This window comes from Olea europaea, chromosome 20, assembly GCF_002742605.1.
Source record: "Olea europaea var. sylvestris chromosome 20, O_europaea_v1, whole genome shotgun sequence".
NCBI lineage: Eukaryota > Viridiplantae > Streptophyta > Magnoliopsida > Lamiales > Oleaceae > Olea > Olea europaea.
The window spans coordinates 2,633,240-2,650,213 of NC_036256.1; the positions used below are offsets into that span (position 1 = coordinate 2,633,240).

At 34.8% G+C, this 16,974-nt stretch overlaps 2 protein-coding genes across 2 annotated transcripts; one reads left to right on the top strand and one right to left on the bottom strand.

The window, feature by feature from the left end:
• Positions 1–655: 655 nt before the first annotated feature.
• Positions 656–1,740, bottom strand: LOC111368955. Its single transcript, XM_022990446.1, has 4 exons — positions 1,389–1,740; positions 942–1,223; positions 737–857; positions 656–665 (listed from the first exon to the last, which is right to left on the bottom strand). The coding sequence occupies exons 1-4, from the start codon at positions 1,738–1,740 to the stop codon at positions 656–658; spliced, it is 765 nt and encodes a 254-aa protein (XP_022846214.1).
• A 1,268-nt stretch (positions 1,741–3,008) lies between these two features.
• LOC111368956 (receptor-like serine/threonine-protein kinase At3g01300) lies at positions 3,009–3,828 on the top strand. The gene is made up of 2 exons (XM_022990448.1): positions 3,009–3,465; positions 3,809–3,828. The coding sequence occupies exons 1-2, from the start codon at positions 3,009–3,011 to the stop codon at positions 3,826–3,828; spliced, it is 477 nt and encodes a 158-aa protein (XP_022846216.1).
• Positions 3,829–16,974: the final 13,146 nt, after the last annotated feature.

Below are 16,974 nucleotides of genomic sequence, written 5' to 3' on the forward strand. Positions count from 1 at the left end.
AGATAGCCATTTAGAAAAGCTGATTTCACGTCCATTTGGAATATCTTCCACTTATTTTGCGCTGCAAGAGAGATAATTAATCTTATGGTTTCTAAACGAGCAACAGGAGCAAATACCTCTTCATAATCAATTCCCGACCGTTGGTTGTAACCTTTGGCAACCAATCTTGCTTTGTGTCTTTCTACGTCTCCTTTAGCGTTCTTCTTTGCCTTGTACACCCACTTAACTCCAATTGCTCTTTTTTCCTTTGGGAAGAGTTGTCAGCTCCCACGTGTCATTTTTCTCTATAGCTTTAATCTCTTCATCCATAGCATCTCTCCATCTTTTATTTTGCACCGCTTCTTCATACCCTATTGGTTCACAATCGACAAAAAGACAAAAAAGTGTGAGATCATTTTGATTTTCGGTTACCTCATATAGCTCTTGTAGGCTCCTCATCCGTGGTGTCCTTTCGCTTGAACTTTCTCCTTGTGAAGATGATGGAGAAGCATTTCCATGAGTAGGTGATAGAGGTGGACTGATAATCTCTTGATGCTCTCCATTCTTTTGTTCTTTTTCATAAAAGAATGGTAAGAAGTCATAGTCTTCTTCTTGGACACCCCAATCCCAAGCTCCTTCTTCATCAAACTCGACATCTCTACTTATGGTGATCTTCTCATTGCTTACTGATTCATCAAGCTCCACAAACATGTTTTTTCTTCCACACATATGATTGCTTGCTCCTGTATCCAAATACCAAGTATTCTTTTCTCTGCTCTCTTCACCTTTGTAAGCCAATAGTAGCGCAGGATCTACTTCACTTTCCTGACAAGCGTAGTTGGCTTTCTCCTCAACTTGGTTAGTAATTTTTCTACATTCTGAAGCATAATGACCAAGTTTTTGACAATTGTAACATTTAATTTGAGATTTGTCATACCTTGGTCCTTCAATTTTTCTCGTACCTTTTCCTCTTCCGCGACCTCTAGTAGAAAATGAACTTTGTCTTCTTTCCTCCTTGTAGAATGCAATTCTTCCTCGATCTTGGTCTCGTCCTCTTCCTCTTTGTCTTCTTCTACTATTGAACCTTCCTTCACCCTCGTTCAAAGTGAGCTTTATTTGAAGAGCTTGCTCTAATGGCTCTTCTTTCACTTTCTTCCTTAGTCTTTCCTCATGGGCTTGTAAAGATCCCATGAGTTGATCGACATTCATACTATCTAGATCTTTAGATTCATCAATGGCTACAACTATGTAGTCAAATTTAGAATCTAAAGACCTAAGTATCTTCTCAATTACTCGAGTGTCGTTCAACTTTTCTCCATTCCTTTTTAATTGATTCACAATAGCTAATACTCTAGAGAAGTAATCAGAAATTGATTCCGATTCTTTCATATGTAAAGCTTCAAACTCACCTCGAAGTGTTTGAAGTCGAACATTTTTCACCTTCTCAACTCCTTTGTGGGAGTTTTGCAAGATCTCCCATGCTTCCTTACTTGTAGTAGCACAAGCTACTTTTTCGAACATGCCTTCATCTAAGGCTTGATAGATGAGGGTGAGCGCCTTCTTGTCCTTCTTCCTTGCATCCTTCAAACTATCCCTTTGTGCTTGGGATAGAGCAACCTCGTCTTGTGGCTCCATGTAGCCTTTCTCTACGATCTCCCATGCATCTTGCGACCCGAGCAATGCTTTCATCCTTATACTCCAATTGTCGTAGTTATCCTTGTTGAGTTGGGGGACTTGAAAAGGAATCATCCCACTTGCCATTTTTTCACAAGAACCTTGGGGCTCTGATACTAGTTTGTTGGAGGAAAGATGGGTTTACTAATTTGGATTAGCTAAGGCTTTTAAGAGGACAACACTAATAGGAAGAAGGAAGTGAAAAAAGGAAACTTGTATTTCTTAAATTCAAGACTTTACACACTTTTTGGCTTGTTACAAAATGGAGGGCACTACCTCTTTATATAGTGTTTACAAGAAGATTCTAGGCTTCTTAACCATTTGAAAAAGTGTGTGAAATTGAGGGCCTATCATTTTCATATATTATGTTGTGGGTTCTTTTTGACACATCAATTGGTGTATTTCTTCTATTGTCTGACCTAACAATATGGTAGAATGGCATTGACTATTTATTATTATACCCAATTCGTTGTAATGAAAATATTTTAAATTATTAGCTATATTGCATTACCTACTACTAATGTGAATACCCAGAATTTGTGATTCAAAATTTAATCTAGTTCATGGTTGCTTGTATATAAGGTTCGTGCAGTATTCATGGCATGTACATTTTATTCCTAATGCAATGGGCCTTGCAAGGCTGGTTAAGGAACGCTAATCACAGCTCTTAACTCGACAAATACTAATAGGTTCTTGTCAAGTGTTGTGTCCTGGAACATTATGTTTTTCTTGTACTTCTTGATGCTATGGACGCACGTATTATCAACAACAAAGCCAGCCTTGTTCTGAATTAACTTGAAATCGAATATATAAATACTTTTATCACTCCGTTTGATGAACTGCTGCATCCATTTAGTTGCAATTATCCACATTATTCCATTTCATATTGTTATCTCTTTTATATGCCATTGCCTTCCTCCAATGCTCCGTCATTAGTATTTCACGTTGTAGGTTCCACCATCTTGTTCTATGAACTCGTACATCTTTGGCATTTTCCCCATTTCTTATAACTGTACCAAGACCACAAATGGGATACTTAAGACTCGCAAATGCCTCTTGCGATTATGTCAAACTATTATCTTACTGTTTAGATTTTCCTTTTTCATTGCATATTCATCTATATCTCTATCCGATCATTAGTATTTCACGTTGTAGGTTCCACCATCTTGTTCTATGCACTCGTACGTCTTAGGCATTTTTCCCATTTCTTATAACTGCACCAAGGATCACAGATGGGATAGTTAGACTCTCAAATATCTCTTGCAATTATGTCAAACTATTTTCTTATTGTTTTGATTTTACTTCTTCATTGCATATTTGTCTCATATCTCTTATATGATCAGGTTGTTGGAACAATGGGATATGCAGCTCCTGAGTATGTTCAAACTGGTCGTCTCACATCCAAGAGTGATGTGTGGAGCTATGGTGTCTTTCTTTTCGAGCTAATTACAGGTAGGCGCCCCTTGGATCGAAATCGCCCCAGAAAGGAGCAAAAACTCTTAGAATGGATAAGACCATACTTATCAGATGCTAAGAAGTTTCAGCAAATATTAGACCCAAGACTTGACTGGAAGCATTTTCACAATTCAGCCCAGAAGCTGTCGATTGTAGCCAACCGCTGCTTGGCCAGACATCGAAAAGCACGCCCAAATATGAGCGAAGTTTTGGAAATGGTGAATAAAGTAGTGGAGGCATCGACTGGGGTAGGCAATCCACAGCCTCCTTTGAAACGTAGAGAGCGAAGGCCAACTCCTGGGGAAACTAAAGCTCAAGATAAAAGGAGACTCATTCATAAGAAAATTGGCGCCAGAGGTTGACTCATTTCGATGTGCTCATGAAACCCTGTAAAGACCTGATTCTGAAGGATCAAGAGTGTAAATACCGAATTATTTTTGGTGTATGCACAAAAAATGCTGTTGTACAAGTTGATGACATTTTTTACATCAAACAGAGGGTAATGAGCGGTTAACGTTAGCTTTGATCTTCTGCCAAAATTATTACGGAGTTTTCTTCTTGGGCTTTACAGCAAACTCGAGAAACGGAGAAATGTAGACTATTGCTGCAGAAGCTCTGTGTGAGAAGTGATGTTAATTAGCTTGTAGTTTTTGATGATAATCACAGAGTCAAGAATTGTGTTTTATCTTTTTTTCTGCAGATTTTACAAAACTTGAATAGATAGAAACTACATAACAGTGTTATATAGATATATGATTTAATATTTAAGTAGGGAATGTATGAGTTTATTTATTGTGCCAGTTATTGACTTTTAATAAAGATCTAGACCTCTTCAATATCAAGTATCATGCCACTATCAACATTAGAAAACAAGCTAAAACAAGGATATTTTGGAAACTACTGTTTTCTTGTTTTTTCTTATATTATTTTATAAAATGAGGAAATTTGTTTAATTTATTCTTGGACCACAATGCCTACATTTTAATTTTTAAATTTAGGTTGTGCTTGGTGTACATAAAAAATGTATGTTGAACGTGTATTGAGCTCCAAAGCTTGCCTAGGCTGAATTTCTACCAACTTCTAACATCACAACCCTACAATGACGATCCAAGACAATAATCAAGCTTCCACTTCCTATTGTCAATAAGATAGTTCACTTAGAAGACCACAAAGGTGTAAAATATAATATCACCACCAAGGTAGAAATCACAAGGAGGCAAAAAGAGTAGAAGAAATCAAGTAGAGACCAACTGAATAGAGAGGCATGAAAGACGTCTCTCACTTAGAGAGAAAGAGGCCCATTTATCTAGTAACAATTGGCCCAAATATGGTAAGTGTAGGTAGGTTAACAAATGGGTCAAAGTAGAGGTCTAATAGATAGGTAAATTGGTTCACAGGTAATCTCTCTCAATTATGACCATTCAAGGAAGCGGATTAGGTCACAAGAAACACTAAAATATTTAGGTTGCTTCAAGTGACTCAATTAATCTTTGGGTCGTATCGTCTTGATTGTGGTGTTAAATTCTCGTTCAGTCATTTGATTAAGTCGACTAAAAAATAAAATCAAGTAACATCATAGTTCGAGAAAGATCGTTTGACAACAAATTGCCTAACAATGTATATAAGAGTGTCCACACCTCTCACATGAGGTGGGACCTGCTAGGGCACTCCATTTGAGGGGTGTGTATTCTAAGATTTATCCTTTAAATTTTTCATTCTAAAGTTGGGCCCATAACCTGCCCATCTGTCTTTTCTTGAATTCGACATGATTCTTCTAGACTCGAAATGATTCAAGTTGAGTAATATATTATTTAAAGAAATTTCTACATATTAAATATGCAATAATGAAGTAAGAGAGACTATTTCTAGTGTGTGTCATCACAAAGATAAGAATATCTCTCAATTACATTTTTCTTCCTCATAACACTTAAAGTTAGAAGTAGGCAAGGATGTCAATAGAGCAGGACGATTCTCCATGTTCTTGTCCCCATTGCGCTTGAGATTTTGGAAAGGATGGATATTATTAAAATACCATAAAAGTACGTGCTAAAAGTAGAAGTCTACAAAAATAGTAAACTAAGTTGCTCCTTTCCATTGGCTTCAACTAATGTTTAAGGGTTTAAGGGGGTGCCTTTAACCGAGATTTTGATGTAATTTAAAAGATCATAAATTTTAATGAATTTTGTGAATTCGAATAAATTTTTAGAAAATTCATAAGAATCTCATTGAAAATGATAAAATTAAAAGAGTCTGTTATATCATATATGAATATTTAAGTTTTAAATTCATCCAAGTATTTTAAAATCCATTCCACAATTTATTGAAAATTCCTAAATTTTAAAGATTTTTATTGAAATTCATTAAAATCTCAATTGAGGGCACCTCCCATAAATTATTGAAGTAATTACACCAGTTACTTGAGTTTAGTCCCAATTTCCAAATTTACCACCCATCATTTTTTATTCCCAAAATACTAACTTGAATACGTAAAATAAAAAAGTCACAAATCATCTTAGCCCCAACATTTTTGCCCTCAAACACGGAGTAACCTTTAGGCTTTAAGCATATACCTTCTCTAGAAATCGTCCCATGTCACAAATTCTGATAATACTTTGCTTGAATTTGTTGGTAATTTTTATTTACTTGCACATTTAAGATTTATCACATAGGGTGAGACAAAGAGGATTAAACTCAACATACGGCGGAGAAACCATGGCAGCGGTGGTGGAAACCATGAAACATTCGATGGCAGAGGCAGCAGTAGTTGAGTAGAACATGTATCAGATGACAAGATCTTGGTCTCCCTGTTCGAGTTGATGATGGCGGTTTAACCAAATCTAAATTCGTTGTTTCTGATAAATTTATTAACCAATGATTTTCTTCAACTGTAACTTCTGTTGAAAACAGAAAGATTGATTTAAAGGTATATAATGGGTTTGCTTCTTTTTCTTTTTTCCATTGATCTAATGCTGAAAATAGTAGGAACAAAGGTGTTTTAGATGGTTGGGAAATGTGTTCGTTTACTGACTATAATTTGGTTCATTGGGATTATGTGCTGTTATTGTAACATCAAATTAGATTATTTATTCACAGATTTGAAACCAATAATTTATTTTAGTTAATTTTTTCAGTCCATTTCCTATATGTTGAAATTTGGCCAAAGCAAATGACTTCCATATTGTTTTAGAATGAGGACAATAAGTACCATGAGAATGCTCTCATGTTGTGGCCAGATCTTAAATTACAGTCTAAAACTGGTGTATTTATGGAGGCCGCACGGCCTTTGGCCATTCTCTTGTAGCACTTGGAAACATAACAAAATAAGAAATAAATGTCTATTCTGCAAATGATTTCATTCATCCAAAGACATTCTTATTGTATTTGAAACATGTTGCATATTTGCTATCAACTTATGCTTTGTTGAAATGAAAATTCGGTCACGAATATGTTTTAGCTAATGTTTTCCTATAAATTAGTTATTTAACCTATTTTTTCGTTAAATTTAAATGACATTGTAGCATATATACACCACCTAACATAGCACCCTAATACTATATAAATTATATAATAGTCAATAAATTGTGAAAAATCATCAATAGCAATGTCACACATTATGTAACATTTATAGCAACAAATATTTTAATAGATAATGCATCATATTTAACACATGAATGCAACTACAGATTTTGAATTATCATATACAGATATACTTCTCTTCTTATTTTTTTTTAATTTTTTCCCCTTATATCACATAGTCCATTATATTACATTTTTAACAAAAAAAAAGTTTCATAAGAAATGTGTTACATGTAATCGTAATGGCAATCGCACATGGATAAAAGAGACTGCTCAAACTTTGTAACACATTATACATTATTTACAACAGCCCAACATATTATAATAAATCATGTGAAATTCCAAAATACCAAGATAAATATATCTTGGTATACACGAAATTTTCATATGTCATAGTTCATGTTATATTGCTATATTTAGAGTAATAGATTGAAGGTAACCAATAGTTTATATTTAGACTTTTTAACTGTATTACAAATAATACATATAAATGTATCAGCCCATACGACATGTAACACATGTTTGAAACTATATTTCAAATTGCACAAAGAACGTTTTTATACAATTCCTCAAATACCTGATTGTACAATGTATTAACATGCAATGTATGAAAAGTTCGAGTCAATTGTAATCAAATAATGGAATGTACCAAAAATAAAAAAATAAAAAAAATCATATTTTTCGAAATAATACCTCCAAATTATTAAAAAAAAAAAAAAGGAGATATGACACTAATAAGGTCATATCAAATCAAGTAAAAAAAAGGCCAAAAAAAAAAAAAAAGTATAGACGGTAATGTATTATGATTCCATGAATCATGGAGGTAATTAGTGTCAATTAAATATGATCTTTCTTTTTTTTGAAAGTATTAAATATGATATTTAGTTGATGACTTTTGAGGAATTGTAATAAATTGTTTTGTATTTTAATTAGAGTTAATTACCAAAAATAGTGCCATTACGTTAAAGTAGTAGTTTTGAGATATTTAATTACAATAGGAAGTAATTTGAGAATCAGAAAGATGTAATAGTAATTCTGGAATTTTATTTTGTCATTGGGTTATATACCAAAATTTCCCTAAATTATTTCCGTTTCTCAATCGAATTGGGTTTAATATGGATTGGGCTAAAGAAATAGGAGAATGAAAACTTAATTATTGAAAATCCCAAGGGCATAATAGCCAATCAAGAATACCAACCTGGAAACAAGCCAAACCTCGTCCATTGATTATGGGTTTATCGCATTATTCTAAATGTATTCGCATCTACTCATATATGCTCGATGCATTTATGAAACGTCTCACATATGAAGTATGCGCAAGTTAATGAGGTTAACCCATTTCGTTGACTGCAAATGCATGCTTAAAAAATTGTGTTAAAATTAGCCCAACAAAGTCTAACCGATTTTTATAATTTAAAAAAAGTAAATTGAGCACCAAAAAATCAAATTAACCCAAATAACCTAAGCCCATGGATTATATATAGCAATTTGTATGGTTTTGATATTAAAAAAAAAAAAAAAATTAAAAATCAAAGTAAGTTTTTCGTTGAGTTGCAAACTATATACGCTGAGCTCAAGCTTCTTCCTTCCTCGGTCTTTCTCTAGTCTTATTAGCAAATGATGCTAAAACTCTTGAATTGTTGATCGTTGTGATGAGGAGGAGAAGGTTAATAATGATCCTACAATCTATAAGAGGTAATAGAAATTTTTGAGTTGTAATAAGGGAGCCGATAGAGATGATTTTACATCGGATCACAAGGAAGATGACTTGGATGAAGAAGTGTTTGAATTGGACCCTGATAAAGAGTTAAACAATATTTAGAATTTTTTAAAGCCATGTTCGTGTTTAATTTAATTGTAGGAATTGATTGCCAAGTAATTTAGTATTTATAAATTATATTTTTGTTAAAAATTTGAAGAATATTTATAAATTTCAAGTAATTGTAGTATTTATGATTTTCAACAATATTTATTTATTTATATTGAAAATTTGAAGAATATGTATAAAGTTTAAAGAATCCGTTATTTTATTTATGTATTAGCTTAAAATATTTAAAATAATAATAAAAATTGAAAAAAGCATAGTTATGCATATGCTTCGCATAGGTATGCATATTCTAATGCTTGATGCTCGATTGAAACACATTTTCATGCATTACACATTTTATAACATTGGTTTATTGACAGTTTGATTCTTGTATATATTGTCACTGGCACCTTCAAACTCCCAATTTTCCCTTCTAATATTCCTTCACATTTTCAATCTGCAAAGAACTTGATGAAATGCACACAAATTATCATACAATAGAATAATGAAAAGACTGTTTTCTATTTAATTGTCATTTTTTTTCGCAACACGAGAACCCAATTATATGTATATTTGTGTAATGGAGAAAGGAAGGAGCTTGGTTTCTTCACCTTTGCAATTTCCCCCGATGAACCATATCAGAAATTGTGCTTTCTCATCATCATCATCATCATCTTCTTCTTCTTCATGTATGTTAATTGAATTCCTGCTGTTCTTGAATTGTGTTTGTGGGTGTCAAGTTGAAGAATTAGAGTAGGATTTTGTACATTTCGACTACATGCTGCTTAATTTTCTTTATTTGTGGTATCTTTTTGGCTATTTGTGTGAAATTTTGTTGAGTTACTTTTCTCAGAACAATCTCATTTTGAAAGTGTTGCTGTAAAGTTATATCTATGGCGTCGATATTGATGTCAACAGTCTTGAAAAATAACCCTGGCTTCTATTAAGCTGCAAAATGTGATATTGAATTCTCACGGGGCTTTCCTACTCACACTACCATCAAATGTGCAAAAAGAAACGATTACGGTACCGGAAAAACTTTTGGCTTTGGGATGTTCTATTCATAGTTATTGGAGGTCTCTTGTGTGCCAGAGTCTCATTTGAATTGGACTTGGTTCTGAACAAGGATGAGGATATATTTCCTAGGTCATTACTATTGATAGAGTTGATGTACCAATTTTGTAATTTTAGAGCATGTTTGGCAAAGCTTAACATACTTTATATCCACACATTTTGTAGGACAAATATTTTATAAGCAATACCAAAGAATTTTTTATAATTTTCTTTTCTTGTTCGGAACAAGGATAAGGATATATTTCTTAGGTTATCTCTATTGATAGAGTTGATGTGCCAATTTGTAATTTTAGAACATGTTTGGCAAAGCTTAACATACTTTATATCCACACATTCTGTAGGAAAAATATTTTATAAGCAATACCAAAGAAATTTGTAATAATTTTCTTTTGTTGTATCAATTTTCTTGCCCGGAGCAAGGATGAGGATATATTTCTTAGGTTATCTCTGTGGTAAAAACAGCCGGGAGAAGTTAATTTATGCCAATTTCTGCATGGTGGTTCACATTGCAAAGCAGTACCAAGGGATTGGGTTCAGCCTTCACAGTCTATTGCAGGTGAACTGAAGCACATAATTTTATTTTTCACCATGTTTTGAAACACCCCCCTTTAGAGCACATTTGACATGACTTTTGCTTTTGATTTTGCTTTCTATAGAAGACCAACTTCCTTATTGCTTTAATTTTTGTTTAGAAATTAATTTCTAAAGAGTTTCATATTTTGAAAATACATTTAGTGGAAGTAACATTGGACTAACTTTATTCGAAAGTTCTTTTAACTAGAAAAAACACTTTTATGAAATTAGATTAACATGTCTAAGCTTAAAAGATATTCTGAAGTAACTTTTTTTTCCCAAGAAAGTATAATCAACTTTAGTACAAAAACTTATCTTTTCAAAAGTAAAGATCATGTTCGGCTAAGTTTAAAAAGTTTACTTATAATTATATATATATATTAATGATAAAGTTGGAAATAAGTTAGTTACTTATTGAGAGCGAGGTGAGAGTTGCTCTTAGGGAATGTGAATTTTATTACCAAAAATAACGGGAAAAAAATTCAAAATGTGTTTGTTGTTTAGAAACAAATACATACTCTTGTAGGCAAAGATGCTCAAGTCTTTACTTACTTTTCATAAAAAGCACTTTTATCTTTTACTTTATTTCATTATTATCTTTTTGAGAGGGTTGGGGTTTAGCCAAATATACTCTAATTGTGTTTTTGTCCTTGAAACAATTATACAAAACAAGGGTGCTTGGCCAACTTTTATGTCCTTACAACATAAGGCATTTTATTTGTTGGTGGGTGGTTGGATGTCTATTGCAAGAAGGAAACATCTTATGCCTACTGGTGGATAAGGCAAGCAGTAAGGAAAGCCATATTTCAACATTCTAGGACGATACGTTTGCTAATAATTATGCTCTCTTATAGTATTGAAACCTTCCGTCCAACGTAAAACTGTATTTAAATTCGTTTATCGTTTGGACATTTTTCATTTCTCACATTTTCCTAATGTCCTTCTCAAATAAATTTCCAACAATGTATGTATTTCTTGAAAATGTTCAGTTGCACAAATTGATATTGCAGGAGAATGTGTATGGACCATTGTCCAAAGTGAAAGAAGCAAAAAGATTATGCATTCAAAAAGGTAATCATCGCCTAGTGAAAGAGGAAATAGCAGCAACTGCTAGAATCACAGTCGATAAACTTGATTAATTGCTATTTACGGCAAGAATGCCTCTCTCGATGCAACAACCTGTATGGATGGACCAAGATACCACTTTTTAGGTACACACTTCCTATTCATTTTGTGTTTCCAATTGGTAAAGCCTCAAAATCATAGTATCAGTGCGACAGAGTCAAAACACGAATTTTTCTGTTGTGGGTTATGATCTTAATTCCAATCACGATAACAATATTAAGCAAAACGAAATTATGCACACATATTCACTCACAGATTTATAGTGAATCATGCTCGATGTGAGAGTTTTGTCCACTCGCTATTGCATGCTTTTCATTCTATAAACAATGAGGATTACAATAGTTAGAATATTAGGTCGATCTACATTCGAACAAAAAAGTGTACTGTACAATTAAGCTCTACATAATCCGATATTCTCAGGTATTTTATAGTAAATTAAAAGACATTGATATACTTGCAGGAGATCACTACGGACACCACGACTCAAGGTCCCTAATGTAAGTGTCGAAAAGCAGTTGATGAGACAAAACATCCGCAATCTCTTGAGCGTTCTCAGTACTATAGAGAGGAAAATAACTCGTTTGAGCTGTGGTAATGAAGATAATAAAAAGAAATCATTATCTGAAATTGGTACCATTTTGGGTTATTTAAGGAGAGAGTTCGACAACTGGAGAGTAGGGCGCTGAACAAGTTGAAGAAGTGTCTTGACAGCCAAGGACTCGGCGCATATGCAGATATGATCATTTATGATAATTTATTTATTTAATATTTAATTTCCTTATTTTTTAGTTTTCCTTATTAGTTTAGGTTTCCTTGTAATATATAAACTATTTTAAATCATTGTAAACCCTAATTTTGGTTGCTTAATTGATTATTGTTTCTCTTCTTCTTCTTCTCCTCCTCCTCCTCCTCCTCTTCCGTTTGATTAATTTACAATATTGGTTCAAGATAATTTATGTTGTTAACATAGTATCCGAACAGATAATTGAGTGAAAATTGTAAATTTTTGATTTGGGACGCGTTGGAAATCGAGGTAGAAATCAGGCAAAAAAGTTATGCAAAATTGACCGCAACTAAAAATATCGATTCCGACCAAACCAGAGACCAATTTAGAAAATTGAGACCAGATACAACCCCCCAAACTTGAACTATTGTTTGTCCTCAAACAAGATAGTTACTTAATTCTGAACAAACATGACTTAATACCCTGCTGTGGCTCAGGATTGGACTAAGTATTTGACTTTATGAAAATTTATTAGTGCAAAAATGACATCAACCTTTACCTGTTAAATGCAAATCGATGTGTGTGTGTGTGTGAATTCATGCCAACATATCAGGTTCATGCTGAATTTGAGTCCCGACCCCAAGTGGTCAAATGTATCCTTACTCACTCCAAAGATACACAACCCCCCAAACTTATTCTTTTTACTCAATTATCTCGGGATTGTGTTTTAAAATTAGGAATTTACATAGCTGTAGTCCTTACCCTCTTGTAGTTTGGATTGATCTCATTATCATAAGTTTACATATCAACAAGTGAAGGCTTTCCTAAGTTTGATTGCTTCGACATTCAAGATTAAACTAGGTTACTTGCCTCGCCTTAAAGGTATAGTTTCTTCAACCAAATGTCCAAGGGCTTTTCTTCATGTTATTGTCTCTCTTTTGTTTTTCTCGCTTTTCTCTAATTTTTCTGAATTTTTTTTTAATATCATTATCATCTTCTCATTTGCTTTCTATATAACCCCTTTAGCGAGCTTTAGGCCGGTCACTCCCAAAGCAGTTGGTTTTAGGGCGCCAAGTTTTAAACCCTTGCAGGCCTATTCAATCGAGTTATAAAGGCTCGATCAGATGACTTTTTATTAACCTCTTTCCCTCTTGCTTTCTATATGACCCCTTTAGCGAGCTTTAGGCCGGTGACTCCCAGACCAGTTGACCTTAGGGCATCAAATTTTGAAATATCCTTACAGGCTTACTTGCTCGAGTCATAAAGGCTGAAAAAAAAGAAGTGTCTTATTCTCACAAATTAATTTTATGCCCTTATTGTTCTAGACATTTAGTTTCCAAAACCAACCCCTAATTTAAGATTTTCACCTAATCTTCACCCCACTGGTCTAGGCAATCCACACAATAAAATTTCATGCATGGAGCCCCCGCTTATCTTAATGTTCCCTATAATAGCTCAACCAATTCCAAACTGTCTTAAGGTAGTTTACGTGTTAATTCAATAGAAGATTATCATTCTTTTTCTATTTTATGCTCAAAATCCAGTCATTCACTTAACATGTCAAGCATGAATAACGTGCATAGATAATGTCAAGTATTGCATCACAATTATTGGTTAATCTATTTAGCACTATATCTAAAGTTTATGAATTATACCAGTCAAATAGTCATATCATAGTCAGCAAGGCTATCAAGCCCACATAAGCATGCAAGAATGAAAATACAACAAACTGAATAAAAGGCAAAGAAATTTTTTTTAAATCCTTGGACAGGCACACGAATTGCAACAATTAAACATAGTTATTGATGAATATAGCCAAAATGACGAAATTATGTTCGTGTCCAAGATTATGTCACCCACCCCCAAACATAGATAATACATTGTCCTCAATGTGAAGATGAAATAAAAGTATAAACATACATAATTGAAGGACAATAATAAACTTATGCGCAAGATGGAGTACGAGTACTCCTCTGATCAAGATGGAGGTGGTTAATGAAAATTGGGACCAGCAGTACCGTCTCTTAGTGGTGGAGCTGTAACGTTCTTTTTGACGGCATCCTGTAAAAGTGTAAAGTATGCGTATTAGTCCATCTGCTGTAAACAGATGCAACTGAGACAAGAAATTACCTACGTAGTGCACAAATCCCACAAACTTGTTTCAATGTGTACATTGTTGCTGTGCAGAATGCATAATTTATGTCTTAACATAGGGTTTATATCACAAAAATGTGAATTACCAACGAAACTTTGCTCAAAACATGCACTTTGTTCAATTTGATACATGATTGACTAAAATAGGACTTCAACCTCATGACTCGTGCTCGGTGCATTGGAACTCGTGTGGACCATGCCTAGATGCTATGTGATAGGGATGTATGATCGATGACCTAAAACTATTGATAATGCAAGAAAAATAAAAATTTCCTAAACTATTGCAAAACGAAGTAAATGAAAGGATAGAAACGTTGGGTTGCCTCCCAACCAGCACTATTTTATAGTCGATAGCTCGACTTTTGGCATAGGTATTTTATGGCACTTTAAATATGGCTTGGGAGGTCCTGCATAGTTTGCTCAATATGGTCTTATTCCGCACTGCAGTTATCCTCCGAATTTCATCCCTGTCTTTCTCCAAGTGATTTTTCATTCTCTCCTCATCCATATGAAATCCCACATCGAATGCCTTAATCTCCTTTGAGTCGATAAGAACGAATGGAGAGTGTACTATACAGGCCTCATGAATGTTTGGCTGTTTTTTCAACTCAAATTATAGGGGATTCCTATGTCAAGCACTTCAATCTGGAAACAGCTTTCAGGCTCGTTGGGGTATTTCATTGCCTTGAAAACATTAAAAGAGACTTGTTCCTCCCCCAGCCTCAGAGTTAATTGTCCTTGCTGCACATCTATGAGGGCTCTTGCAGTAGCCAATATGATAGGCACACCTTGTCTTCTTCTATATCCAAAATCAAGAAGTCTGCTGGGAATATGAGTTTATCCACTTTGACCAATGCATCTTCAATAATTCCTCGTGGATGTGTAAGTGATCGATCAGCTAGCTATAGAGTTACTGTGGTTGCCTTAGGCTCTCCTAATCCTAGTTTCCTTAAAATAGAGAGTGGCATCAAGTTAATACTCGCACCGAGATCACATAATGCTTTATCAAAATAAAAATTACCAATTGTGCAAGGTATAGTGAAACTCCCTGGATCTTTCAGCTTTGGTGGGAGCTTTTTTTGGATTCTGGCATTGCATTCCTCTGTAAGCATTACTGTCTCATGGTCCTCCAGCTTGCGTTTGTTTGATATAATATCTTTGAGAAACTTCGCGTAGCTAGGCATCTGGAATAGTGCATCAGCTAGTGGGATGTTGATATGGAGCTTTTTAAAGACTTCTAGGAATGTTTTGTACTGTTGCTCCAATTTTTGCTTCTTCAACCTCTGTGGAAAGGGAATCGAAGGCTCGTATGGGTTTACTGTGACTTTGGCCCTATCCTGTGACTTTTCTAAATTTTCCTTTGGAGTTGATTCCTTTACAACAGTCTCTTCTTCAGCAGGGCAAGGTGTCTCTCCAATCACACCCGATCTCTTGACATGGATTTCAGGCAATTGTACTCCATTTCGAGTTGTAATGGCCTTGGCTTGCTCTTTGGGATTGATTTCTGTGTTAGTCGGCAAGGTACCTGGCGTTCTGCCAGTCAATGCTATGGCCAACTGTCCCATCTGAGTTTCCAAATTTTTGATTGCTGCATTTTGATTTTGAAGTGTAACTTCGGCTTTCTCCATGAATTTTCATATCTTATCTTCCAATTGAGGCCTCTTCTCTTGTTGTTGAAATTGTCCCTGTGGCCTATTTTGATTCTGGTTGCTCCAAGAGAAGTTGGGATGCTTCATCCAACTGGGATTGAAAGTTTCTCCATATTGATTTTGTTGTTGGCATTGTCCCCACTGTGCATAGTCTACTTGCTCAATTCCTTGCATGAGTATTGGGCATTCCGATATTTTATTCTCAGCTCCACATTCTTCACAATTGCTCTTTTTAGCTTGTGATGCTTGGGATATGCTTTCCACCTTGTGATACAGAGAGTCAATTTTTGCAGATATTGCTGAATAAGCGTCCACCTCGTAGACACATGGAGTTTTCTTTGGGATCGCCCTCTCAGAAGACCACATGACTGATGTGGTAGCCATTCGCTCAAATAATTCCAATGCCCCATCAACTGTTCGTGTGGATATTGAGCCATATGATGTTGAATCCACCATGCTCTTATGGTATGGAAGTAATCCTGTGTAGAAGAATCGGATTTGGGTCTTTTTATCGAACCCATGCTGAGGACACTTCCGAAGCATGTTTTTGAATTTGTTCCAGGCTTCGTCAAATGATTTAGTTTCTCCTTGATTGAATACTGATATGTCATGCCTCAGCTTTGCTATCTTGGTTGGGGAGAAATACTTTGTGCAGAATTTGTGTGCTAGCTCGTTCTATATAGTGATACTTGCAACTGGGAGTGAATCCAACCATTCAAGTGTGGAAAAAGCCTTAACCTAATAGCGTCATCCGAAATCCCTTGGTATCTGAAATGTTGACACATATCTAGAAATCGAGATACGTGTGTGTGTGGATTCTCCTCGGCTTTGCCATAGAATTGGTGTCCATTTTGAAACAGCCGTATTACATTGGTCTTCAATTGAAAGTGGTGCTACCCAAACGGTGGATATACAATGCTGGATTGACTTTGAATAACTTGAGGAGTCAAGAAGTCCCCCAGAATTTCATTTCCTTAATCCATTGCCTCTCCTTCGTTAGCTTGAATAATGTGATTGTTTAATTCGTTGGCCATTTGTACCTGTGCTTCGCGGTGATCTCTTTGTCGTCGATGAAAGGTGCGCTCAATTTCAGGATCAGCTGGAATCAATTCTCCTCCAGGCAGTTGTGACATGCAAATCTGAGAATTAAAACCAGTATGAGTACTGAGATTCAAAAAATTTAA